This window comes from Akebia trifoliata, chromosome 3, assembly GCF_017979445.1.
Source record: "Akebia trifoliata isolate Shusen 1 chromosome 3, ASM1797944v1, whole genome shotgun sequence".
Lineage (NCBI taxonomy): Eukaryota > Viridiplantae > Streptophyta > Magnoliopsida > Ranunculales > Lardizabalaceae > Akebia > Akebia trifoliata.
In genome coordinates this window covers 48,230,646-48,257,136 of record NC_141377.1, presented here as the reverse complement: position 1 = coordinate 48,257,136, position 26,491 = coordinate 48,230,646, and the positions used below count along the sequence as shown (strand labels likewise).

General features: G+C 34.5%; 3 protein-coding genes and 1 pseudogene across 9 annotated transcripts; 3 read left to right on the top strand and 1 right to left on the bottom strand.

Moving 5' to 3' along the window:
• Window positions 1-1,291: 1,291 nt before the first annotated feature.
• On the bottom strand, window positions 1,292-6,047 carry LOC147407547 (basic leucine zipper 23 pseudogene; annotated as a pseudogene). 6 transcript variants are annotated; one of them, XR_015176822.1, is made up of 4 exons: window positions 4,585-6,047; window positions 2,987-3,059; window positions 2,720-2,843; window positions 1,292-1,702 (listed from the first exon to the last, which is right to left on the bottom strand). The product of XR_015176822.1 is annotated as a basic leucine zipper 23 pseudogene, transcript variant X5 (transcript). The 6 variants fall into 6 exon arrangements; XR_015176819.1 differs by lacking the exon at window positions 2,987-3,059 and having other exon boundaries at window positions 1,292-1,984; window positions 4,585-6,044; XR_015176821.1 differs by lacking the exon at window positions 2,987-3,059 and having other exon boundaries at window positions 4,585-6,044.
• Window positions 6,048-10,801: 4,754 nt separating this feature from the next.
• Window positions 10,802-14,177, top strand: LOC147407546 (uncharacterized). The gene is made up of 3 exons (XM_086436179.1): window positions 10,802-11,202; window positions 13,103-13,442; window positions 13,549-14,177. Exons 1-3 carry the CDS (start codon window positions 11,122-11,124, stop codon window positions 13,887-13,889), a joined length of 762 nt encoding a protein of 253 aa, XP_086292305.1. The 5' UTR covers window positions 10,802-11,121; the 3' UTR covers window positions 13,890-14,177.
• A 2,588-nt stretch (window positions 14,178-16,765) lies between these two features.
• LOC147407545 (uncharacterized) lies at window positions 16,766-20,794 on the top strand. The gene is made up of 2 exons (XM_086432849.1): window positions 16,766-17,388; window positions 19,949-20,794. The coding sequence occupies exons 1-2, from the start codon at window positions 17,308-17,310 to the stop codon at window positions 20,591-20,593; spliced, it is 726 nt and encodes a 241-aa protein (XP_086288975.1). The 5' UTR covers window positions 16,766-17,307; the 3' UTR covers window positions 20,594-20,794.
• Window positions 20,795-22,873: 2,079 nt separating this feature from the next.
• Window positions 22,874-26,331, top strand: LOC147407544 (uncharacterized). Its single transcript, XM_086436177.1, has 2 exons — window positions 22,874-23,224; window positions 25,442-26,331. Exons 1-2 carry the CDS (start codon window positions 23,144-23,146, stop codon window positions 26,084-26,086), a joined length of 726 nt encoding a protein of 241 aa, XP_086292303.1. The 5' UTR covers window positions 22,874-23,143; the 3' UTR covers window positions 26,087-26,331.
• Window positions 26,332-26,491: the final 160 nt, after the last annotated feature.

Genomic DNA, 26,491 nt, shown 5'->3' with positions numbered 1-26,491 from the left:
AATTAGTGAGGTCGAAAATAATTAAAAATTGTCAATCTCGACATTATAAAATTCACTTGATTTTGTTTTTTTTTGTTTTTTGAATTTTTCCACCTAAAATACATAAAAAGATCGACTTAAAACTTGACATAACTACTTGCGTAGATGATTTTAAACCAAAAGAACCATCTTTGATCGATTTTCATCCAAAAAGGAAGTATAACAATTGAAAAAATCCTAAATTTTTTCCATACATTTTAAAAATATTAGAAAAAAATCCTAGAAAATAGCTTATTCTTTCTTCTCAAATCTTTTTCATCAGAATGGAGTCCTCAAAACTTTATTGGGATGCCAAAAATCTAAATTTTTTTTGACGAAAATGATGAATTTGAATGATTAGGGTAATTTCGACATTTCAATCATGAGAAATGTCTAGAGTAGGATTCAAGGACTGTTTTGAAAAGAGGGATCTATTAAATGAACTATTTTGATAACCAACAAAAATCAAGAAGTAAATTGAAAGAAAATTAGCACCCAGGATTATTAAGTAATTTTCCCTATAATCTAACAATACCCCCCACCTATTTTAATAAAATAAAGCAATACATTGTGCAAATGAATAATATATAATGCTTAAAGAAAGATGGCTAATGATATAAATTTCCGTGCATTGAGTGTATTTTAAGTATACTTTGCGCTTTATTCTCAGTACTCTAAAGAATTTGTCCCAGTTCTGATATGTAGCGAAATACAGTTAAACTTGCATTGGTAAACCCCTTTTTATTATTATTATTATTTAATAATAATAGAATCTTTCTTCAGAATTATACTAAATGTCGCCCCCAACCACGCCTGGTCACCAAGACTGCTTTGCCACTGTGGTGTGTGTGTTGGGGGCTTGCTTCGGGTAGGTTCAGATCACTTACAATACACAGCTCTACGAAGGGGTTTAGAGTGTTTTGAAAATGATTCACGACAGTTGAAACGTGGTATTATGTTAAATAGCCAATGGAGCCTTTTTGACATGTTTGTGAGATTGGACTAAAATGGAATGTAGTCATTACTCTTTTTTGCTCTTCATCTGTTTTATTTCACCCACTGATATCTGCTAATTGTTGTCATATTCAGGTACTTATGGACCAGTACATTAGGACTGCACCAAGAAGAACTAGTTGTGAACTACCATTGAAACAATAACCATAAAATCTGCAGATGGACACTAATCTATCACAGCACAGGTGTATCAGATGTAGGCTTTACCCCAGACATGCATCCATAGCGAAATGCCGTTCAGCTACTATATATATATATATATAACCAATTCATTAAAGTGGTCAATATGAACAACTAAAGAACAAGTACATACACACCGGTCCACTAAGACAGAAATACAACAAATTCAATCTCATCTAACCAGAAAATCTTCAAAGAAGATCGTTTTGAACTCCTAAAACCCTTCCTCACATTTAAAAAAAAAAACAGCAAGCCTAACTCCAACATCACCATGTTCTCTACCACTTGTATCTTTCCATAAAAATAAAATAAAAACTGTTGTGCTCCCTCCAAATCCCCTAACAAATAGCGAAACAAATTACACTCCACATCACCCTCTTGGAATCCACAAAGAGTTGCCCCAAACAGCTGAAGCAAGAAATACATTTTAAACTGACCACAGCAAGCATCCAACCTCAAAAAGGCAACAGGAAATGGTGCCAAATCTTGCCTGCGAATGGGGAATGGATCAATAGATGATTTCCTCATTCTTCTTAGTAAACATTCAAAGTACTCTTTTTCTACATACAGTTTAGCAAGTCTCAAATAATATATAGCTTGAAGAGAGAGGCTTACAATAAAAGTACTAATGGAGGAGCTCAGAATCTGGTATTAGGTTAAGCACGTTGGCCAGTGTAGGACAACATGCCGTACATGTCAACAAAAAGATGGTCCATCATCCATTGTGGAGAGAGGGAGATCTTTCGATTATTCATTACAAACATAATCCCACCTGAAAAGGATGCCTAAAAATAAAAATACATCTTTAACCTTCATCAAAGACCCGACTATTTCGGTCCTTGCAAATGGTCCAACAAATTACGTGGCTGCCAGTTTGGTTGATCCTAGTCGCATGACACCCTGTTGATTTCTTTTACAACTTTTATCATCTTCTAAGTCCCACCTTTATTAAGTTCTCCAATATATTTATTAAAGTTTTCAAAGTGACTCTTTATAGAGAGGAATATGGTAAAAAGATTAGAGGAAAGTTATGAAAATAATATTCAAATTCAAACACATCCACTGTTAAACCTGCAATCTTACCGACCCAGGCTTATCTGAGTACTGAGTAGCTTGGGTTGGGTACCGATTAGAATTCAAGTTGGATTAGGCCTGAGTTGAGAGCTTTAAAGCTTGTACTGTGCTTGGATTAGACGCAACCCAACCCAATCTGCCCACACTGTGCACCCCTATCCCGTACAAATATTGTAGTAGACAGTCTGTTTCATCACTAATTACACGTGCTATGATGTTGGTATCTAAGAGTGAGTAAATTAAAGCCTTGTTTCTCACTTTCTACATTTTTCTATCAAAAGAAAAAAAAAAAAAACACACACACACACACACACATTAAAAAGATGGTGCTTATACTAAGCTTTATCTAGAAAATTATGCAAAGTAAACTAGCTTTGTAACTCTCGTTTTATTTTAGAGCAGAAGAAAAAAAGGAGGGAGGGAGAGAGATCACCCAAAAACCATCCTATGTGCGAACAAAAAGCTAGTTTCTGTAATGTAGCCTTGTTGGAAGGAGATATGCACACCCTCAATTCATTTCCACTGCTTAGAACATGTACCTTGTGCAAGAGCTCCTCCTGATGAAGAAACACCATCACAATTTATCATGGGTACAAAAGTTTCACAAGAGATTGGGTGCAGATAGGTTCATCTAATTGATAGAAAAAAGTGTGTGTGGTGGTGGCGGGGAAGGTCATCAACGAGAAATAATGAGACTTACTTGGCAGATGTCCTTCATTTTAAATGAATGTTGTTTTAAAATAATCAGAAACACCCAAGACCTGTTTCATTCTCTGGAAAATATTGCTGAACTGTTAGAAGGCCTATGTTTCATGGGCTCTTCTAAAATATGAATTCTTACAGTCCACAGACTATTGTGCCATACTTTCAACGTTTTTTAATTACATTATTGCAAAATAAAGATCAACATTTACCTTTTATTTATTTTTATTTTATTTTTTCATAGGTAAATATTAATATTTATCATAGTCTACAAGTTTGTTGACAACCATTTACCCCAAAAGACCGATCTACTGGAGAAGGGGAGAACTATGAATAAAAGAGGGTCACGGGGCTTAACTAAGGTATGAAAAAGTTCAACCGGGTACAATTGAATTTCTTTGTAGCAAAGTACAAATATTTTAATCTTAGTATACAATAACATAACTCAATACAATCATTATTATGATTTAAACATTTTTTGTTTTTCAGATTATTTAAAATATGAAATTAAAACCATGAATCCCATATTTTAGGATTTTTCAAATCCGACGCTATGTATCTGTGTCAAACTTTGAGCACATGTACTCCTATCCATGCAACATAACAGCCATTATATTCATAAATAACAGCTGCTATAACCATATGTAATAATGTTAATTTGGTGTTCTGTTTTTTCCCTTTTTTTTTTTTCCTTTGAAAATATTATTATTTTACTATAGTTTAAGTTCAAATTCCAAGATAATGGCAATTGAAGTGGGTCATGCAGCAGAGGGAAACTTCCACTGCCATGAATATACTGATAGTAGGTTTTGGGTAAGAAAATAAGTTTTAGATCCCCCAAACTCAAGAAGAAACATCTCCAAAACACAAACTTTTGAGTGCAGAAAATTTTAAATGGGACATGTCTCACTAGTTCAAATTGTGAAAAGGAGTAATATTCATGAATGAAACCATGCAGTCATTAAACTGTAAATAGTTCCACATCAAGAGAGAGAAGAAAGTTCTTCAAAGAAACAGCACAACAATTCTAATTACAAATATATAATACAAATATCGGTCAAGATGAGAAGGATGCCAAACACACTACAAAGCACCAATAAATTGGAGAAACGCCATGATAAAACTAAAATGTGGAAGGAACATTACCAAGAATCATCTGCATTGCCAATGTTCAATTCTCGCATGTAATAAGATTACAAAATGTTCTTAAAAAAGGAAAAACCCAAGCATATTGCTTGAATGCAGAGATCCTAATCAAGGATGGTAAAAAAACAGAAACTATGAATGTGTAAGAGCAACTATATCTTCTTTTTTATTTTTGGGTAAAAGTGCTCTCAAACAAACCATTTTTTTCTAAATTATTTCTTCAATTTCTTATATAAAAAAATTATTTCTTCAATTTATACTACAGCCATTGAAGGTGGGGTGATACTGTGATACCAAAGACCTTGGATCAAACCCCTTCCCTACCCAAACCACACAACAAAATAAATAAATAAATAAATAAGCATAAGCATCCAAAGTAAATAAATCCATAAGAACATTTAAAACGATTAAAAACAAGCAATGGAACAAAGAAATTGAACAATATTTCACCTTTTATTTTCTATGAAAGCGACGATCTAACAATTGGCACCATACTTCCATATCCGCAACCTTGCCACTCCTTTCCCGAATCAAGATTCCCCATACATTCCATATTCCCAATATCACAACCCCCAAATCCTTGTCTGTTTAATGCACCACCTTCCCCATCTTCATTCTCCACCCCACGATGTAAGCAATTAACCTCATCATCATATGGATTCATCGCATAGGCCCCAGGCAGGTTTGAGTGGGCGGTAAGGTTTGGCATCCTATCCTCACTATTCATCAATTTTTTATAAGGAAATGATCCAATTTCTCCTTCAATTCTTCCCGTTACCTCTACAAGCAAACACTTGAGCCTCGTTATCTCCGCCTCAAGCACCGCCTGACCTTTCAATCTCTTCATGAGCTGCTGATTAATGTTCCTCAATTTGATAAGTTCATCCTCTAAAGATGCCGCCCGAGCCTTTTTCTTCTCACGGTACTTACGAACGGCTTCCCTATTACCCGACGAGTGTTTCTTCGATTTCTTTTCTATGGATTCGGCTGTGTCATCGGCAGAGAGAATTTTGGTGTGGGCATGGAAACAAGTATGTGTGTGGGATAAATCGGGGCCGGGTGGGTTGCAAGTGTGGGTGTGGGTGCATGCACGAGTGTCATTAAGGATCTCATCCCAAAAGCTGTCCATCGAAGAGCTGCTCTGAAGTTTATCGTCTTCTATGTTTGGGATTGGGACAATTTCTTGATTCGAAAAATGGAATTCTTTGCTCTCCATGGTCAAAATCGCAACAAAATCCTCTCAAATTGAGTATGAAATTTAAGGTTTTGATCATAACCCAGATTCTATTTGATCAATTAGATGAGAATTCAAATAATAATAAATAAATAAACTAAAACCACCTGTAAAACCTTCAAGAACATCTAAAATACTGCAAAATTTAGTGATTCAAGCGAAACCCAGATGGAAATTTCCGATTTTGATGAGGATCAAAGAAGAAAAACTAATGATGAAGATGAACTCATAGATGGGTTTTGGCACTAGTGAATCAGCGACTACTCGAAAATCCTACAAAAGCTGCAGACAAAGAAATCTAACCTTTTCGATCACAATAAAGATGGTTTATCTTCTACTTAAATTAAGAATCAAATACAAACAAATAAATGACGGAGAGACGTCATGCATTCGACGATGGGTTCTTAATAACCTCTGAGAGCAACTCCAACCGTGCTTTAAAAGAAGTAGTGGGGAATGATACAGAGAGATGGAATGAAGAATTATAAACCCTAGAAAAAATTGAACGAAACAGAGAGAGTGAGAAAATGATTCGATTTCAGAAATCACCGATATTTATCGTACGACTTGTCCTCTGATTCCCCTGTTTCATGTGTACTTAAAGTTAAAACTTCAAAAAGAAAGGTGTTCGTGCCCCTGCAGCTACTGTAGACTCTAGACAGGACCCTTCCTCGAGATTCACAATTAGTCCCCAGAATCACTTTATAGATTGAAGTGACAATAGGATTAGGGGTTATAGACTATCAGATTTTTGGCACGTACACGCATTTACTTGTCAATGTGATATTACCACACCATTACAATATGATTGTACATCTCTATGAAATCTAACATTTACTTTTGTAATAAGAGAAGGTGGAGTAACTGCAGTTTACACACCAAAATCTGGATTCTCCGAAGAATCCGGTTAGTCTTACTAAGTTAGTAAGGATTTCACCCTTATTAGGTCTTTGGGTTCAATTTGTGATGTCTAAACCATGATTCAATGCTTCAGAGTTGTAGAGGATAAAATTCTATGAATTTTAAAAATTAAATTTAAAAAAAAAATTATTTTTCATCATTGAATTTTGATTTTAAATTTGGGAGCAAGGTGAAAGTTCGATAGTCATTCATTTTCAAAACCTTGGATCAAATACAAAATAATAAAAAATTTAAAATCTCTTTTTTGGATTTGACTTTTTTCATGAAATCTAAAGGGTTCTTGTGTTGGATTTACCAATGTAGTAATTCATTTGAGCAAAAAATTATGATAAAAAACAAAATAGTGTCGTGTTCCTATATTAAAGGTAAAGTGTCTAAATGACATGTATTTGTTGGAGTTTAAAACGCTTGGGGCTCTTAAGCAGATCGTGCACCCAGTCCGATGCGTTTGAACTCTAATAAAAATGTGTCACCTAAACACTTGCCATTGTTATAGGAACATGACAACGTCTTGGATCGAGACTCTTGAGCAAAACAACTGTTAGTGAGGCTTAAAATATTGGGAAAATTACTCACGGAGGGACTTCATTCTAAATGGTAACTAAGTTTTCAATGGTTGTTTGGTAAGATATTTAGTTAACTTTTTTCTTCCTAAATGGTCCATGGACCTCATCTCCTACGTTTCTCCCGATTGAATGTTTTAACCATTCGAATTCATTGTTTTCATCAAAAAATTGAATTTTTGACATCTCATTTGAGTTTCGGAGATTCCATTATGTTAGAAAGGATGTAAGAAAGAAAAAAAGCCATTTCAAGGGATTTTTCAAATATTTTGAAGATGTATGTAAAAAATTAGATTTTTTTTTTCACATTTTCCCTAGTTTTTGAATGAAAATTAATAAATAATAGTTCTTTTGGGTTGAAGTCATTTAAATAAGTCGTTATCTCAAATTTTTAGTTGATCTTTCCATTTCTTTTAGTCAGAAAAACTCAAAAATTGAAAATGGGTGGGTTTTACCAATGTTAAGTTTATCACTTTTTATTTAAAAAAACGGTGAATGCAACAATAATTAAAAAAGTGTCAAATTCATCAGTAAAAATTATGAACTCAATAGTACGAGAGACCATTAAGAAATAAAATTTTTATTAAATGTCCTATCAAGCTAACACGCAAAACTTAAGAAGTATTTAAAAAGAGACTCTTCAACGAGGGTCTTTTAAATAATTTTTCCTAAAATATTACTAAGATAGAAAGCAAAGTGTAAGTGTCCCAAAGTGTCCCCACTTTTACTTTTTAAACATAATATTTTATAATAAAATAATAGTGTATATTCGTAATATCATGATGGGACAATATCCTTGCCCTTATTTTTTTTTAGAGTGAGCTAGGGTTAATTTATACTTTTGGGTGGAGCAATTAATGAGCTGGATCTTGACCTAGCCCAACATGGATTGGGTTTGGATAATGTAACTAGGCCACTTTCGGTATTGAATCGGGTTTAACCCAATTCTTAAAAGGGTCTGAGATCGAGTTTGGGAACTAGGCCCATTGGATAGTCCAACTTGATAACTTTTATATATTACTCCATCTAAACTTAATTTTTTTAAGTTGCTTACAAATCTTTCATGGAAGATCATCTGTTTGTTTAGTTGAATTCAAATGACAAAAGAAAAATCACTCTCCAATTATGTTGGAGATAAATTGACCAACAACATTAAAATATTACATATTTGAAATACAAAAAATGCCCTTTTATTTTCACTTGGATCCTGAAGATTACATTATTTGTATATTATACATGTGAAAAATACCTTATTTTCCTTCTAATTTTATCTTTATTTTCGTTTATCTCCATCACCCTCTAAAATAACACAAACTATCCAACAAGTTTATGTCCCCGCGAATTTTACATTTTTAGTATTTAAAATTTAAAATTTTGAAAATATATTAATAAAAATGTCATAAAACAAATTGTGATAATTTTTGCATGTGTAATGATTTTTTGATGTCCCCTCTCACACACTCTCATCATAGAGTCGGAGATCATTTGCCTTGGGATATGTAAAATCATAATTGTTTTTCTCGTGTATCCCGAAGCAATTGATCTACAGTTCTATGATTAGGGGTGTAGGGGAGAATGTGTCAGAGGGGGATGTCATATTATTACGACTCTTTTTGTATATATGTTCGTGACTTGAGAATTTGATTGTTGAAAGAGAAAGAAAATGTTAAGTACATCCAAATGGCGCAATTTTGATGGTATAGACATGTTTTGTGCAAATTACCGTTGGGCACTAATTAGTCTTTATATTTCTCTACAAAGAAAGTTTACCTCACCTCATTGTAAGGGGTATTTTTGTCTTTTAAAAATAAATAATATTTTAATAATGTAAGATATTTTGTGTCTAACGTTGTTAGACAACTAAAATTATCTTTATATAGTTAATAACCAATCTTTGAAAATAAAGGTTAATCTTTTCCTTTAAAAATAAATATTTTTATGAAAGAATTTTTTTTAAACTAAGTTGGAAAAGTATGATTTAGATGGAGGTTTATTTATTTATCTTTAAGTAATAATTTTTATGACGAAGATTTGGATGGAGTTGTTTCAACTTTAGGGGATTATGGGTAAATAGTACTTGATTTGAGATTTGTCCCATAAAAAATTATGTATATTAGTCGGATTTTGTCCACTTAAGATCATGATCGTGTAAACACAAGATTCAACGGTTCAAATTTTATCTGTATCCATCAAATTTTCTTGTTAGAGGAGAGATGAAAATACAATCCAACAATGAGACTAGTATCATGTGCACATCCAAAACAAATTTAGATTGAACAAGAAATAAATTGATTTTTAAAATTCCCATACATTTTTCTTCAAATTTGAAAATGGATAAAAGATATTTCCCGACTGTCTTGGATTGTCGATATAACCAATATCATAACATAACAACGAATCCAAGTCTTACTAGCATGGAAGATAAACACTAATATGCCATTAAAATTATTGTTTTAGCTACATTGTGCCTTGTGATCCCTATAAATGGTATTTAATGATGTTGATTGATTCTTCCACGGATTTATTGGCATAGGATTAGTTTGGCTTAATTCACATAGATATAGAATAATTTACTTTGGAGATCGAAAGTGATAGATTTTATTTTCTGAAAAAATCCATGTCTTTAGTAGACATATTTTAGGAAAACTAAAAGAAAACACACATGGTGCAATCCTATTTCTATAGATAGAAACGGTGTGTACGAGGTGCTTGTCCTTCCCTTACAGAAGGGGCATTTTTCGCTCAGGACTCCTAAGGGCGATATCACTCCAAGATTTCCATTGGAACCAAAAGAGGACTCGCCCTTTAGTCCCTACGCCATGATTGGCAAGGGCACATTGCCCAAAAGGATAGAGCCAATCACGCTCAAAGTAAAGACCGGACTGACTGCAGAGGAGCGTCATCTCCACCTTAGATCCTTCAAAACAAGGATACCATGGTCGTGCCATGGAGGAGACGATCCCAAAGGATCATACGATTTAATGTAGCCATGACTCTCAAGCATTGTATTGGATCCCGAGTCATCTTTAAATAGGGAAGGAGGTCGCTAAAATAATTAATGATTAGTAGGTGAATATCATCAATTAATTGGAGATCTACCTGACTCTCATCCCATGGGACATTTTCCCCCAATTTTTGGAAGAAGATCCCTCCCCTAAAGATAATACACAAAAGTTTCATTTTGGATAACTAAAATAATATATACTTAAATATTCCTACAATCAACTTCATTACTTAACAATTTCATTATACCTTCAATTGTCATTGAGTAGCTTGTTTCCTTTCACAAGCTAGATGTTTAATGATACATTAGTCATATAATATGTATAAGTCGTGTTAGACAGCTACCGTCGGACACTGGGTCCATCATTGAGTTGACCTGGTAGTATAGAGATACAAGATAAAAAATCAACAGTTCTCTATGCATTGCCAGGTCAACTTGGTGTTGGACTCAATATCGAATGCGGATCATTTTCCAATATTTATTTTATGATGAATCGATTTCTTAAAATTATGTTTAAAAATATATATATATATATATAATTTTTGTTTTTTAAATATATTAATAGATAAAACATTTACTCATAACATCCCATTAACATTGATTATTTATTGCGACATTTAAATCATTAAAAAACTCTTATGTCATGAAACATAAAACCAATTGAGTAAACATTTCATAAAAACTAAAAATATATTTTCAAAATATCGAATGGATCAACTTAGATATAGAAAAAGTCAACCTAAATATTGGTCGTTAGAGGGGAAAAAGCTTATAATTATTAATTCAGTTGATATTTGCCTTCGGTCACACACCATTGTTTCTCTCCATCAGATCATGACACGTGCACATAAAACCTATAAATCTGTTTTAATATCTGGGCCCACCTTCCTATCTGTCGTGTCAGGCGCTATTTTATCTTATCAGATCAGATGCCGCGTTTGATCAGATACGATTAGTTGTAACTTGTAAGAGTTGGACTGTTAGGTAAGATAAAAGCAAATCCATCCCAATTCTCCTAGCCATCTCTGCTTTTAAGAGTACGAATTCGCTCTCAAACCAAACTTTCAGAACATCATTTGGGCGGATTCATCTTTCGATTTCGATTCGATCATCTAACAAACCCTAGATTCTGTGATTTATAGCGTTTATGAGTAACAATCTACTGAAAAAATTAGGTGTTCAGGAACATTGGGGTTGATTAATTTACACGTTTGTTAGTGCTGTTGTTGTTGATTTTGCCCTAGAAATCTTGGGAAGATCAAACGATGTCTCGATGTTTTTCGTTCCCTCCTCCAGGATACGAGAAGAATGGGTTAAGTGGCACGGCTCTGATCGAATGGTTTGAGGTTTGTTGAGCAGTCGCGTTTTGTTGATTTCTTGCGTTTGTGCACAACTTCTTTTTTTTTTGGTCCGCACTTGTGATGGTGAACTTTTGATCTGTTCTCAGATTCTATTGATGTAAAGTTTTGTAGATTGTTCATGAATAAACGTATGGTGAAATTGATGATCAATCAAAATGGAGATTTTTTTTAGGTGTTGTTCTTAATTTTCTGGTCTTGGTTCTTTATTGCATTTGTTTGATGGGGAATTCTTGAATTTTGGAACCGCTCTTGGGGCATTGAGATATTCAACACGTGGTAGACTTTGGAAGTCTGAAATATAGTTAGATTGAATGTTCTTGAGGTTGAATATTGGACAGTTTAACTGACTAACTTATTGATATATAATGAGTTACAGTAGATTGCATGTAGTCAGGGGCGGAGCCAGGATTTTCTTGTAGTGGGAGCAAACTATGGTTAGCTGTATAGTTGAAGAACATGAAGATGAATGGTTTTAGGGAGAAATTCAGAGGTTTTTGGTTAGAAGTTGAAGAATATGATATTTAGGTAATTTCCAATTAGTATATGAGAAGGCCTGGTCAGGAGGCAATGTCATCAAAAAAGAATTGAAAGGAGGGGGAGGGGGCAAAAATTGGAGGGAGGTGAGGGTATGGGGGCAAATGGGGATAGAGGTGAGGGAGTGGGGAAAAATGGGGCATGTAATTAGTTGAAAATATAGGGGTGTCTCAAAGTTCTGTGGGGGCAATTGCCCCCACCAGCTCCTTACTAGCTCCGCCCCTGCATGTAGTTGGGAGGACCAGAATTTTATGGCCCAAAAGGTCAAATGCGTACCTTAGCTATAATTTCAGGATTGAAAATATACTAGTACTAATTGACAATGCCACAGGCCATGAAAAGAAGACCTTTTCCGGTGTCAAAATGTACATTTTGGGTTACACTTTTTTTAGTAATAATTTCTTTTGAGTCCGGATGATATGCACCAAGGGTGGAGGATTGAAACCCTCCTCCCACACGTCAATACATGCTACTTAAGCCAAAATTTAAGGAATTAGTGCCTAAAATATCTCCTTTTTAAAAATTTCCTTGAATTTTGGCTTACGTGGCATATATTGGGGTGTGGGAGGCTGAGGGTTTCAATCCTCCACCTTGGGTGCATACGATCCACACTCAATTTCTTTTTTAGCATGTTAGGATAAAATTAGAAATCTGAAAGTCTATTTAAAGCATTGTGAGATATGCTTTTATTCATTCAAATTATCAATCAAGTTTTTATTTGTTGTAGAGAATTACTAACTTTTATTTTCTTCTTCTGGATTCAATGTTGTCTTTTGGGATAGATGATGGTCATAAAGTTGTAGTTTGTTGTAGAGGGTTACTGTTATTTTCTTCTCTTGGATTCAAGGTTGTCTTTTAGGATAAAAGATGGTGATAAAATTTTAGTTTGTCGCAGAGAATTACCTTATCATATTTTCTAATTGTGGATTCAATGTTGTCTTTTAAGATACATTATGGTGATAAAGTTTTAGTTTATCATAGAGAATTACTTTAATATTTTCTACTCGTGTATTCAAAGTTCTCTTTTAATGCAGGCTTCTTCCTTTTTCATGCATCTGCTACGTTAATTATCCTTTGACATTTAAATATTGAGTATTTGCTAATCATCTTTTTGATCGATTGGACATTTGGTTGCTATTTTTAGTGACTGAATTGTTTGTATTGGGTTTAAAGGGGTAGGAACCTTTCACATGGACGGTCTTTTAAGAGCACTAAATCTAATGTATTTCCATGGTGTATTTGTGGGATGCAATTTTAAGTTGAGTTCCATTCTAAAGCTGTGCACAATCTTGCCTTGACTTGCTTTTGGTCTTCCAACAGTAATGTGTGTAACGTTGATTTGGTTCTCCAGAGAGAAAGAGAGAAAGCCCTGAAGGAAAGAAGGAAAGAAAAGAAGAGGGCGAAGAAAGAAAAAAGGAGAGAGAAGTCCAAGGAACATGGAGAGATCGAAAAGAAAAAACAAAGCCAGGAGAAGCCACAAAAAGACGAGAGAAACAAACAAGATTATAAGGAAGGATGCTATTCAAAGAGAAGAGACGGTTCGATTGAACCCTTGGAGAGGAGCGATCTTTCCGAAGAACACGGGCAGCCTAACAATGAGCAGAAGGCGTATGACTCTTCTGACAATACCCAGAACAGCAACAAGAGGAAGAATCATAGCTTGTCCTCTGACAGACATGACTACTGTGAGGGTGTGTTTCTATATTACTCTTCTCTTTACAGGAGATAGTGTTTGTTGAGCTCTTTGGTTCCTCAGTCAGGCAGGAACTGACATTCTTCTTAAACTGTTATTATTAGGGAATGTGCTTTGCAATGGGTTGTCCTGTTCTACGTTGGGAAGAACTGAGATCGTTGCCCACAAGAAAGCTAGAATCGCTTCAAGCCAAGAACAGCGTTGTTCTACTTCAGGAAGAACTGACATTCTAGGCCTGGTAGATTTACAGTGGAGAGATCTAATTGAGAAATGGGTTCCTCCTCCATCGCAGATTGAGAGCACTATTTATGATATGGAGTGGCTCTTTGAGACGAAACAGGCTCGAATTTATGAAGCAAAAAGATTTAAAGCTAGCGATGGTTCCTCGTGTCATATTGACTTGAGTGCCAATATATATGCATTACCATATTCAATACCGTATTGAAATTAACTTTTGTTAACAAGTAAGGCATGAGAGCTTAAATGAGAAGTCTCAAAGGAGACTAGGAGAGTGAAGGTGATGTCTAATTCCTTTTCGCTTGTGCTCTGAGAAGAAGTTGCTACTTGTTTTTGGCCTCTGACTACTGTTTATATGGTGATTTGTTTTCTGTCGAGAGTTTAGTTAAAGATTGCTAATAGGGTTGGGAGGGACAAAGTATGTAACACTGGCAGAGCAAGTTTATGTAGGGCACATTTCATTCTTTATAAATAGAATCTATCATTTACAATTTCATTCTTAATTGGCTTTGATGGTAGGCTTTTAAGCCTCTTATCACTGCTTGATCAGGATCAACACTGGTGTCATGCTTGCACCACCCAAGTTGTATGTTATATTCATCCGGAGTTTTAGAGAGGAAAATTCTCTCAACCTTCAATTTCATATAATATGCAGTTGGTCCAAGACAAGCCAAATCACTGGTTCTCCGTTGTGTTCCTCCTCAAACATAACGAGGGTAGTTTTGTAAATTAGAGATGCCATTCAATACACATGGTCTCATGTGATTGGTCTGCAGGCCACGTCAAACCGGTCAAGGGGTAATTGTGTAAATTGGGGAGCCATTCACAGTGAGCAAAAAGTCACGGATTGAAAAATCTCTCCAACATTAAATAATTCTTGGCAAGGTGGCTCCCATGTGTTTAGCATGACAAAATGCTTTCATTGTCAAATATTTAATGGTAAAAATTGCTGTTTTTTTTTTTTTTTCTTTCTTTCTTTCTTTCTAAATCAAAGCATTTGCATTAACGGAAGACTTAACTTTAGATAAAATTGAATAGAGATAAGATTACTTTAACCATTTGTGATGAGAATTTGATGATAGAGTCATGCTTAGAATGGCAACTATGATGGTCAAAACTTTCTTCTTATCTAATATTTGTTATGCTTGCACGAGACTCTTGTTCAAACAATCTGATACACCTAATTGTTTCGTGCAAGAAATGTGGAAGATCATAAACATCATGGTTCCTGGGCTATTTCGAGAGAGTTTTTATATTGCCACACCCATTTTCTTCTATAGCACATTTAGCGATTAAATTAAATATAATGTATGCTTATGACCAAAAGAGATGAAAAAAATCAAAGCATCAAATGCACAGATGAGGTGGGAAGATATTTTCCTTACAAAAATGACAAGTTTTCTACCTGTTTGATGGTTTCCCTCAAAAGCTGTTCGAGACTAGAATTTTTTTTTTCCCAATATATCAACATTTTTATCTTGTGTAATATAATTGGGAGCGGATCATTTGGGGTACTTTTTTCCTGTAATTATGTATAGTATTCTATCAATATTGGAGAGATAATGATGAAAAATAGAATCTAACACAACAACCCTGTATTGATTATGATTTGGATCAGATTTCAGAAAAAAAAAAAAAAAAAACACCACACCGAGCACATTTTTTTCAGTCTGATCAGATGTCTGTGGTCTTTTTTGATATTAGTAAAAAAGTTGGTGTGTAAAAAGATCATATCTTTTGTTTTGTTACGGAAGTTCTTTTGACCCTATTTTGTGCCACGTGAACGTTAACTTGGTCACTTTACGTGAAAGTTTTTGCTTACTTCACTAAAGTTGATCCAATTCTTTTAACTTGATCACTAAAGTTTTTGTGTCACCTTCGTGTCTCCGTTTGTGTCATTCCAGCATTTTCCTTTATTTTAGTATTTGAATTTGATAACAAATTCTCTCCTCACAAAATGGTTCTTTTTTTATAAGACCGAATTATCCCTCATTTTGCATCCACAAGCATAATTTACAATGAATAATTATAGTTCCGAATATTAGTGTATATTATTTTACATTTAACAATTAACATTAGTGTGATGTTATTTACAATGATGCCAATTCCCATTTAAACTTTATATTTTCAATCTATATATAATTTTTTCTTAAAAAAAATATAATGATCATTAATATCAAAATCTTCCCGTGGTATTTTTTTTTTTCAATTATTTATAATGTTTTCAAGTTCGATTAGATACTCCTAATATTTTTTTATTTCGGCAATCTCTATTTTATATATCAATAAAAAATAATATAATTATTAAACCTATCATATTTTAATTAATAAAATTTACTATTTCTTTTTATCAATGAAAATACTTATTGTTTAGTAATTTTACAGTAAAAAGGAAGACTAATAATGAATGCACACAATAAATCATACGTGATTGATATGGTAAAGGCACAAAATTATATATATTTTTCCTTTTGGATCTCGAAGAAAAAGATCTATGATTTTGTACCCTTACCATGTCAACCACGTATGATTTACTGGGTGCATTTATTATGACTCAGAAAAAAGAAAAGAAAAAAAAAAGAAATGTCATTACTTATACAAATGTGCATCATAACTATGATGATGATTTTTTTTGAAAATCGTCATTAAAAGTTTAGATTTTAGATGACGCTTTTAAAAATAATCATCATCTAAGGTTTTTCTTAATTTTCTAACACTAAAATTGAATATTTGACGATGATTTTTAAAAAACCCGTCATCAATTTACTTTTCATGAGTGTTGTCTAGAGTCATTCTTGTAGTAGTGGCATTTACCCTACTTTCTGAAAAGATTTTGTTAACATGCTAAGAGCACACGTTAAGATGCATTAAATACACCTCACAACTTAATTTGAAAAGATTTTGTTAACCTGCTAAGGACACACGTTAAGATGCATTAAATACACCTCACAACTTAATTTGCCTATCAAAAAAATTGCTCTCAAATGTGTATTTAACGCATCTTAATGCACACGTTACCAAGACTCTTTCTTTCTACAATGACGATCAAAATCAGAATCTAAAATAAACAAACGTCCCCTAAAAGTTTGTCTTATGGACACAGCTCAGCTCGGACCGGCTCGGCTGATCAAAAACCTATCATGGGGCAGGTATTGAAGAGACAACTCAGCCGGGCCCACTTACACACTTCCACGCTGGACAAAATAGAAATAGAAAGTGGTTAAAAGCCCGAAGAACAAACAAGAAATAGAAGTTTGGAGCCAACTCCTCTCTTTCTATATATAACCCTTCCAACGTCTTCACTCTTTATTTTCAGATATTAATTTCCCTCACTTCGTTTTGCAACCCAATACCCTAACCCTAATTCTATGGTTTCCTTTGCTCAGATTACAATTTCGTTTTCGAATAATTTTCGGGAGATTTAATCTGGGATTCGATCATCTTAACAAGAATAAATAATTAATTCTGCGCTTTATAGCATTTATCGATTGGGATTTGCCATCTTTCTGTGTTATTTACCTATTTTGCAGACGATTTTCAGGAAATTTATGATCAATAACGTGGACTTATTGATTTTTAGTTAGAAATCTTGGGAAGATTAGAGTGTTGGTGGGGGTTAATCAACGATGTCTCGTTGTTTGATGTTCCCCCCTCCAGGGTACGAGAAGAATGGCCTTAGTGGAGAGACCTTGATCGAATGGATTAAGGTTTGTTGACCATTCATGCTATATTGATATTCGCATTTATGCTCGACAATTTTTTGGAATCGATTCTTGAGTTTTGTTGATGTAAAAAAAAATCATATTAGAATGGATGGTTGTAATTTGTAATCATGCATCCGTCTAATCAATCAAAAACTAAGATCAGATTGAATGTATATTGGTAGTGTTAAGTTAACTGTTATTGCTGATTCACATATAGTTTTACAATGGGGAGTGTTCTATTTTTATTTTATTTCTATTAATAGGTTAGTTTATATGGTTTTCTGTCTAAATGGGGAGCTCTTAAGTTGTAGAATGGATCGAGATATCAAAGTCATATTAAACTTTGTATATCTAACTTATTTGTTTTCCCAATAAATACTTTACATTCCAAGATGGTTATAGAATCTCACTAGGACGTGCAGCTGATCACATTTCTAGGTTTGGGGTTTTGTTCTGTTTTAATGATTTTGTTGTTAGAAGAAGAGTTTGATGTTGGAGCGGGTGCATGGGTCAAAATGTGGATTTTTGAGGTTAGCTGAGGGAAATTTGAGGAAGTTCGGTTCTTGGTTGGATAAATATATAGGAGCAAGAATACGCTTGTGATTGGATGGCTTCAAAAACATATTATAGGTTTGATATATTTTGACCCAATGTCCTTAAATGGGGTGTGACGTGTGATCAGTCCCAAAGAAACATATACAACTTTCTCATTCCTGATCCAAACCTCCTTTTGGCAAACTTGCAATTCATCATATAGAGTGTGATGTTAAAGTGGATAGAAGGATATTTTAGGAAGATGAGCGAATTTTTATTTTGAGTATTATGAGCACTTGGAGGGATGTCTACTTGCTTTAGAGTCTAGAGGGGAGATAAGATGATGAGCCCAAAATTGAGGTTTTGAATCTTGGTTTAAAAACTAGCTTGATGGAGTTGATACTGATAGAAAGCACAATTCGATGAAATCGGAGCAAATTGGTACGTCGTAAGTGGATTATGATAATTGAGCTTGGACTGATAGCTGACATATTGCAATTCATGTTTCAGGTTGGGTGAAGTCCAGCTCACTAACCCAAAAATAAGAGTAGGATATGATTATTGAGAGTATTGGACTTGTGTTATAACAAACCTGCTCTTATATTTGTAGTGTATCTACAGGTGTTGTGACAAAGCTGCACGAACCTAACGGAAGAAAGTGAAGTCAGAGAATTTAGATGAGTAGGAGATATGGTGTAGGCTTTAAGTATTTGTTTGTCCATCTCTGAAATGTCTCAGGATTATTTAAGCATCTTGTGTATCTGTTTCCACCTCTCGGTAATCAATTCTGAGTTGCTGGGTTGTCCATAGATCTATCCAGATGATCTACATCATGATTATTACTTTAGTTGTTACTGTTTTTGGTGCAAAGCCTCCTGGTTCAACCTCACTTCAAGACAAGAACAGAACATACACAGAATCTCTCTGTAATATTGGAATCACTCCAAAGAAAGTTCAAATTCGTTGAATGGCCAAAAGAAAAACTGACTTCATTATCTTCCACTTTCTTTAAATATCAATCCACTATTACCATCTCCAACTCCAACTAGGAAAGCAATAAACTAGGACAAAGTAAACTAGGAAAGCAAAAAATTCGGAAAGAAATAAATAGAATAAAAAAGAAAAACAGAATTGCAACAAATAAGTAACTTCCTAAAAGTCCTCTGCATTTATGGAATTATGGAATATCCTTCTCTTGATTTGCATCAGTTTTATATGCAACTTATTTGTGAAAAAAAAATGTAGTCATAATTGTAGTTGCTATAAGTGTAAATAATCTTGATCATGGTTGCTATAAGTGTAAATAATTGTAGTTGCTTTAACTGTAAATAATTAGCTGCTCGGATAGGGTTGTTGATTGTAATAAGAAGGAAAATCATTAAGAGACAACATACCGGTTGAGGGGCTTAAGACCCAAGCTTAGTATGACACATTGCAAAGCGACTTTGAGGTCGTGGGTTCAAGTCCAGCTTACCATTAAAAAAAGTTGACAACTTTAAAAGTTGTTGGTCCATTACGTAACAGCTTAATGGGTTATAGCCTTTGTCTCATTAGAGGCTGCTGAAGTTGTTTCATTGCAACTTCACCTAGTTTAAAGCTTTAGAGGTCATATGTGTTGCTGATTTGATATCCAGAGCACTACTTGAAAACTTCTCACTTTCCTTGAACTTGAGTTGTCAATGTTGACGCTTCTATTCGGAACAAGGTTTTCTTGGCGATTCTCATTTTATGGAGCTTGCCCTCTAGTCATTTATGGTAGACAACTTATAGTTTGAACTGAATGGAGGTATTCTACGACAAATGTGAAACATCTAATAACTTGTTCAGCTCTTAAGACTGTTCTTGGAATTTGAAATTTTAATGTTTCCCTCTAAAATATAACTTTATCATATTTATTGCTGATATTTAACTAGAATAAATTATAAAACTATGCAATGTTGCCTTCAACTTGTTCTTGCTTGTTGCTTTTTGTCTTCCAACTGTAATATGTTCTCATCTTGACGTCTGTTCTGATGATTTGATGTTCCAGATAGAAAGAGAGAAAGCACTGAAGGAAAGGAAGAAAGCAAAGAAGAGGGCAAAGAAAGAGAAAAAGAGTGAGGAGAAAGAAAAGTCCAGGAAAAACGGAGGGGTAGAAAAGAAGAAACAAAGTCATGGGAAGTCACACAAAAATGAGAGGACTGAAGTAGATCACAAGGGAGTAGACAATCCAAAGAGAAGAGAAGATGAAAAGAGCGATCTTTCTGAAGAACACGAGCAACCTACCAACAATCGGAAAGCCTATAACTCTTCTGACAGTACTCAGAACAGAAGGAAAATTGCACCTGTCCAAGAACAACCCCGTTCTACTTCAGGAAGAACTGACATTCTAAGCCTAGATAATGCTGAACCTGCTTCTAGATCCAATTTCTTTGGAAACGACTCTCTGCAACTAGTAGATTTACGGTACAGAAATCTGATTAAGAACTGGGTCCATCCTTTGTTGCAGATTGAGCACACTGATTTTGATGATATGGAGTGGCTGTTTGAGGGCATGCAGCACCATATGCACAAAGCGAAAAGATTTAAAGGTAGAGATGGTGCAATGTGCCATGGGGGGTCTTGTCTATGGCCTCATGCCTGTTATTTGTCTGAGATCAACTTATGTGTATTACCATATACAGTTCCATACTGAAGTAGTTATTAATGGAAAAGGGCATCGAGAAGGCAACTTGAAGAGTTGGGGTGTTTTTTTCTTTCTTTCTTTTCTTCCTGTGCTCTGAATGAACATTTTCTGCTGCTGCATTTGGCTTTCTGTCTCATCTGTATTTGGTGATGTTATTTCCACCGAGAATTTAGTTAATATTGGTTGGGGTAGGTGAGAGAGTATACAAGATGTAGAAAACATTCCATTTTTTTTAATAAATATAATTGATCATTCTCTTACAAGTTCAACCATGAGTCGTGTAATTGTGTTATAAATCAATTATCTACTATGAAGATGATGTTTGATGATGAATTACAAGCTTTGCCACAACTTAGCTCATCAGTTGGGAAACCTTTGTGGTGTCACTTAGCAACTCTGTCCCAAATTTGCATGTTAAGTCATCCTATCCAATTCTCATTGGACAAAAGAGAACGAAAGGAAAGGAAAGTTCTGAGGTCTAACAAGATGAAGGGAAATTTTCTAGAGAACCTGTATTTCTCTTCCCATTTCAGCCAGTTGGTTGGACCCTATATGTGTCTATCATTTGTTGACAAATCAGTTTGGAGAAATTTGGTTTAGGTGTTTTAACAAACGGGACGATCACTTAGTCAAAATTAAAATATTCAACGACTTACAATTGTTGCCTTCCCTATCCTCAAAAGGTACCTCCATCGTAAGAAAAACATGAATCCACTTGATAACTTGTTACCAATTGGTTTTGGGTGGGTTTGGTAAGAAACTACCAAACGGGCCCATTTGGTAGCTTTATTTATTTATTGGAATGCCATTTGAGAACATGTGGGGGGCAACGAGTACTAACCTATTTAATAAATAATGGATATCTTCTATTAACTAAATGGTTTTTATTTTATCAAATAGGGTATCTATTGTAGTACTCCTATTTGTTTAAATATATTATTGATCAAGAATTGTTTTTTGTTGTAACTAATTGGAGGGGTTGAGTAGCATAGTAACACTTGTGATACGTTCAAACTACATAAATAGTACCAAAAAAAGAAAAGAAAAAATGCAACCAAACAATAAGGTGAGTGAAAATATAAGAGTTATGGACTACAGAGGAGCCATGATTACATAATTTATTAAATGAAGTATGTTTGTTTTCTTCAAAATTATCAATTCTAAATCGTGAAAAATGTATTTTTTTTTGTTGCAATAGAGGGTAAATGACATGGTTTTAAATCTCATATGAGACCTAGACAACTCTTTCGATTCATCTCAGTATCGTCCACCAACGAGGCGAGTCGACAAGTCGACTTAGACCTGGTGTGTTTCTCAAAAGTCAGTCTATTGTGTCATTGTCGAACGAGATGTCTCTATTGTGTCAAACGACTTGATCTATGGATTGGGCAAAGCTCAGATACGGGTCCGGTCCCCTATCTACAGGGATGCCTAGTTATAAAAAAATAAAAATAAAAAAATTTATATTTGAATATATTATATATAACTCAATCTATAATGCTCTAGAGGTTTTATATACCCTAAGAAATGCTTGAAATTATCACTCTTGAGTTCTGAGCCTCACCCACCACCAACTCTAATATCTGATCCCCAATTATAAAGCTTGTTTTTTATCTAATTAGTAGCCGCAATAGAACCTAAGTTAGTGGTATCATCACTCAAAGACTTTACCAACTAAGCCACTTGACACTTGCTTCAATGAAAAATCTTAGTGAGACACTTTCCTTACTGACATAATAAGATTCTAAGGGTTGTTTTGCTCAAATTGATTGCCATATCAGCAATCCAACACTACAGTAACTTTCATTAAAAACTCAAATTCATAAAAATTAAAAAAAATAATTTCTTTTGATCTTGATCCAAGGTTTTAAAAATGGATGGTTATCGAACTTCCACATAACTCCAAAACTTAAAATTGAATTCAACTGTGAAAAATAATTTTTAAATTTTTTTTTTTTTTTAAAGTTATTAGAATTTTGTCCTCTACACCCTGAAGCATCGGATCATGTTTTTGGATGCCACAAGGCGAGACCAAAGACCCTTCTTAAGGGTGAAATCCTTACTAACTTAGTAAGGTTAGTCGTACTCAAACTCTTACTATATATTTATAAAAACTTTAAAAAGTAAATTAAGGATCAGCTCAGCCCACCATAGTAACTAATTAAAACTTAAAAGGCCCAACGACTAAAACTAGAAAGTTTGGCGCCAACTCCTCTTCCTAAAAATAGAAACTCCCGTGTCTTTAAATAGAAAGTAGTTAGATGCTTCAATCTCCTGTTTTCGATTTTAAATTTCCCTCGCTTTGCTCCGAAAAACCCTAAACCTAATTCTAGGGTTTCCTTCGTTCACAATAATATTTCGTTTTTGAACAATTTTCGGTGGATTTAATCTTGGATTCGATCAGCTAATCAAGAATAAACCATTAATTTTGCGCTGACATTTATCAAGTTACCTATTTTGCAGACGATTTTCAGGAAATTTGTGATCGATAACACGGTGTTGTTGATTTTTAGTTAGAAATCTAGGGAAGATTACAGTGTTGGTGGAGGTTAATCAAGGATGTCTCGTTGTTTTCTGTTCCCTCCTCCAGGGTACGAGAAGAATGGCCTTAGTGGTGAGGCCTTGCTCGAATGGATTAAGGTTTGTTTAGCATTCATGCTATATTGATTTTCGCATTTATGCTTGACTACTTGTAATCGGTTCTTGGGTTTTGTTGATGTAATATTACATAGTTAAAGTAAAAGATAAAAAATAAATAAAAATCATATTGGAATGGATGATCCACCATTCCCATAGTTGTACTATGGGAAATGTTTGGAATGTTTTACTTTACGTTCCTCTTAATTGGCTAGCTCTGTATGAGTTTCTGCCTAAATGGGGAGCTCTCAAGTTGTAGAATTGATTGAGACATTGAAGTCATGTTAAACTTTGAATATCTAAATTACAGTTTTGACAGTTATAGAGCTCCCTTCACCTATCAAGAACATGCCCAATGCGCTTCTCTCTGTTTTTTTTATTTTGATCAGTAAAGATAATTTTATTAGAACCAAAAAGAAAGAGAAAGGGAGGTCGAGGTGACCAGTGCAATGTGTGATTGTCTTGGAATTCCATTATTTAGTATACCTGCATGTAGAATTTATTTCATGTTGTGTTACATTGCTAATTAAAAAAATAAAAAAAAAAAAACATATTAAAGTATTGCTTCGTCTTGCTAGGAAGACTCCTACGGGTAAATGCAAAGGCATAAACCCACTTGCTTGTTTTCCCAATAAATAATTTATATTCTATGATGGTTATAGAATCTCATTATGATGGACAGCTGGTCTACTTTCTTCCTTTTTTTTTGTTGTTGATTGGTAAGCCTGTTTTTAATGAGTTCAGTAACTCGGTGATGCCGGGATTTGAACCCAGGTCTTTGGTATCATCACCCAAACACTTTACCAACTAAGCTAGCTGGGTTAGGGTGTTCTTCTTTTTGGTGGTGTTGTTAGAAGAAGATTTTGATGTTGAAGGAGGAGGATGAGTCAAGATGTGGATTTCTGAGGTGAGCTGAAGGAATTAAGAGGAAATCAAGAATTGTCAAACTTTGGTTCTTGGTCAGATAAATATATGGAAGCAAGAATACACGTGCGCGATTGGATGGATTCGTAAACATATTAGGTTTGGTATATTTTGTCAAGAAGTCCTTAAATGGGGTGTAACATGTGATCTGGCCTATGGAAATTTATGTCACTTTCTCATTCCTGATCTAAATCTGTTTTAAAGACATTGTTACCATGATTCCATTTTATTAAAGACCATGTAATCATTCATCCAGAAGTTTGATGTTTCTTTTGCTTTTTTGGGATTGTTTGTCTATTTGAAAACCGGTTTTGGAGCATGGCTCAACGTGCTTTTAGGTAAGAGTGTGTGCTTATATAGGGTTGCTGATTGTGATAAAAAGGAAAATAATAAGAGATAACATACTGCTTGACCAACAACAGTCGTGTCAGTTGACAACTTTGAAAGTTGTTGTCTATTTGATGGAATTTGATAATTTAATTCATATGTGGCTTCTAGCTGATGCTAGTAGGCTATGGATTCTTACTTTGAAAATAACACCTTTATTCGGCTACTTTGTCTCATTTGAGGTTGCTGAAGTTGTTTCATTGCAACTTCATCTAGTCTTTAAATCTTTACAGGGGTCGTATATGTTGGTGATGTGATATCCCAAACACAAGTTGAAAACTTGTCATTAAGGTGTCAATGTTGACTCTTTTCAGAAGTCAGCAGAAGGTTTGCTTGATAATTCTCATTTTATAGAGCTTGCCCTCCGGTGATGTATGATAGACTACTTACAATTGGACTTAATGGATGTATTCTATTACAAATGTGAAAGATCTAACTAGTTCAGCTCCTAAATCTGTTCTTGGGTTTTGAAATTTTACTGTTTCTGTCTAAAATATAAATTTATCATATTTATTGCTAATATTTTCCTAATTAATAAGGTCAAAGATTATATGGAAATAGTAAAACCATGTAACCAAGATTCCATATTCTTCAACAAATTGCTCTGTTGCTCCTCTTTGATCTATATTTGACTTCGGTTTGCCAGTTTTTGTGATTGAGAATTGTCTTTGCCATTGTCGATTAAGAGCTTTGCACAATGATGACGCTGTAGTCAGAACCTATTTTGATATCCTTAAAGTGCTGATTCTAACGTACCTCTATGTTGTATTTATGCGCTACATTTTTTTTAGAATAAATTTTAAAACTATGCAATCTTGCCTTCAAGTTGTTCTTGCTTGTTGCTTTTAGTCTTCCAACTGTATTACGTTCTCTCATCTTGACGGTTTCCCTGATGATTTGGTATTCCAGATAGAAAGGGAGAAAGATCTGAAGGAAAGGAGGAAAGCAAAGAAGAGGGCAAAGAAAGAGAAAAAGAGAGAGGAGAAAGAAAAGTCCAGGAAAAATGGAGGGGTTGAAAAGAAGAAACAAAGTCATGGGAAGTTACACAAAATTGAGAGGACTGAAGTAGATCACAAGGGAGTAGACAATCCAAAGAGAAGAGAAGATGAAAAAAGCGATCTTTCTGAAGAACACGAGCAACCTACCTATAATCAGAAAGCCTACGATTCTTCTGACAGTACTTACAACAGAAGTAAAATTGCACTTGTCCAAGAGCAGCCTTGTTCTACTTCAGGAAGAACTGATGTTCTAAGCCTAGATAATGCTGAACGTGCTCCTAGATCCAATTTCTTTGGAAACAACTCTCTGCGACTAGTAGATTTACAGTACAAAAATCTAATCAAGAATTGGGTCCCTCCTAAGTTGCAGATTGAGCACACTGATTTTGATGATATGGAGTGGCTCTTTGAGGGCAAGCAGCACCACATGCACAAAGCAAAAAGATTTAAAGGTAGAGATGGTGCAACATGCCATGGGGGATCTTGTCTGTGGCCTCGTGCCTGTTGCTTGCCTGAGATCAACCTATATGCATTACCATATACAGTTCCATACTGAATGTCGTTATTACTGAGCATGGGTGTTGAGAAGGTGACTTGAAGAATTGGGTACTTTTTCTTTTATTTTCTTGAGCTGAGTGGACATTTTCTGCTGTGGTGTTTGGTGTCTGGTCGATCTGTTTTTGTTGTTGTTATTTCCACCGAGAATTTAGTTGAGGATTGGCAGGTGTAGGTGGGCATGTACAAGATGTATTAACACATTGCATTTTTTTTTTTTTATATAAATATAATTTGATCATTCACTTACAAGTTCAATCACAATTTGTGTTGTTGGTAAGTCTGAGCCTTTTAGCACTCTTTGATCAATTTTTTGTTGTTGTTGTGATAAGTATAAGATATCATTAAAGCGAAAAAGGAATACAAGGGAGGCTGAGGAGGCCCCCAAACAAGAATTAGAACAAAT

Coding starts and splice junctions, on each gene's coding strand:
- LOC147407546 (XM_086436179.1), top strand. CDS start 11,122: ATGTCTCGATGTTTTTCGTTCCCTCCTCCAGGATACGAGAAGAATGGG. Junction 11,203..13,102: donor CTCTGATCGAATGGTTTGAG/GTTTGTTGAGCA, acceptor TTGGTTCTCCAG/AGAGAAAGAGAGAAAGCCCT. Junction 13,443..13,548: donor CAGACATGACTACTGTGAGG/GTGTGTTTCTAT, acceptor TGTTATTATTAG/GGAATGTGCTTTGCAATGGG.
- LOC147407545 (XM_086432849.1), top strand. CDS start 17,308: ATGTCTCGTTGTTTGATGTTCCCCCCTCCAGGGTACGAGAAGAATGGC. Junction 17,389..19,948: donor CCTTGATCGAATGGATTAAG/GTTTGTTGACCA, acceptor TTGATGTTCCAG/ATAGAAAGAGAGAAAGCACT.
- LOC147407544 (XM_086436177.1), top strand. CDS start 23,144: ATGTCTCGTTGTTTTCTGTTCCCTCCTCCAGGGTACGAGAAGAATGGC. Junction 23,225..25,441: donor CCTTGCTCGAATGGATTAAG/GTTTGTTTAGCA, acceptor TTGGTATTCCAG/ATAGAAAGGGAGAAAGATCT.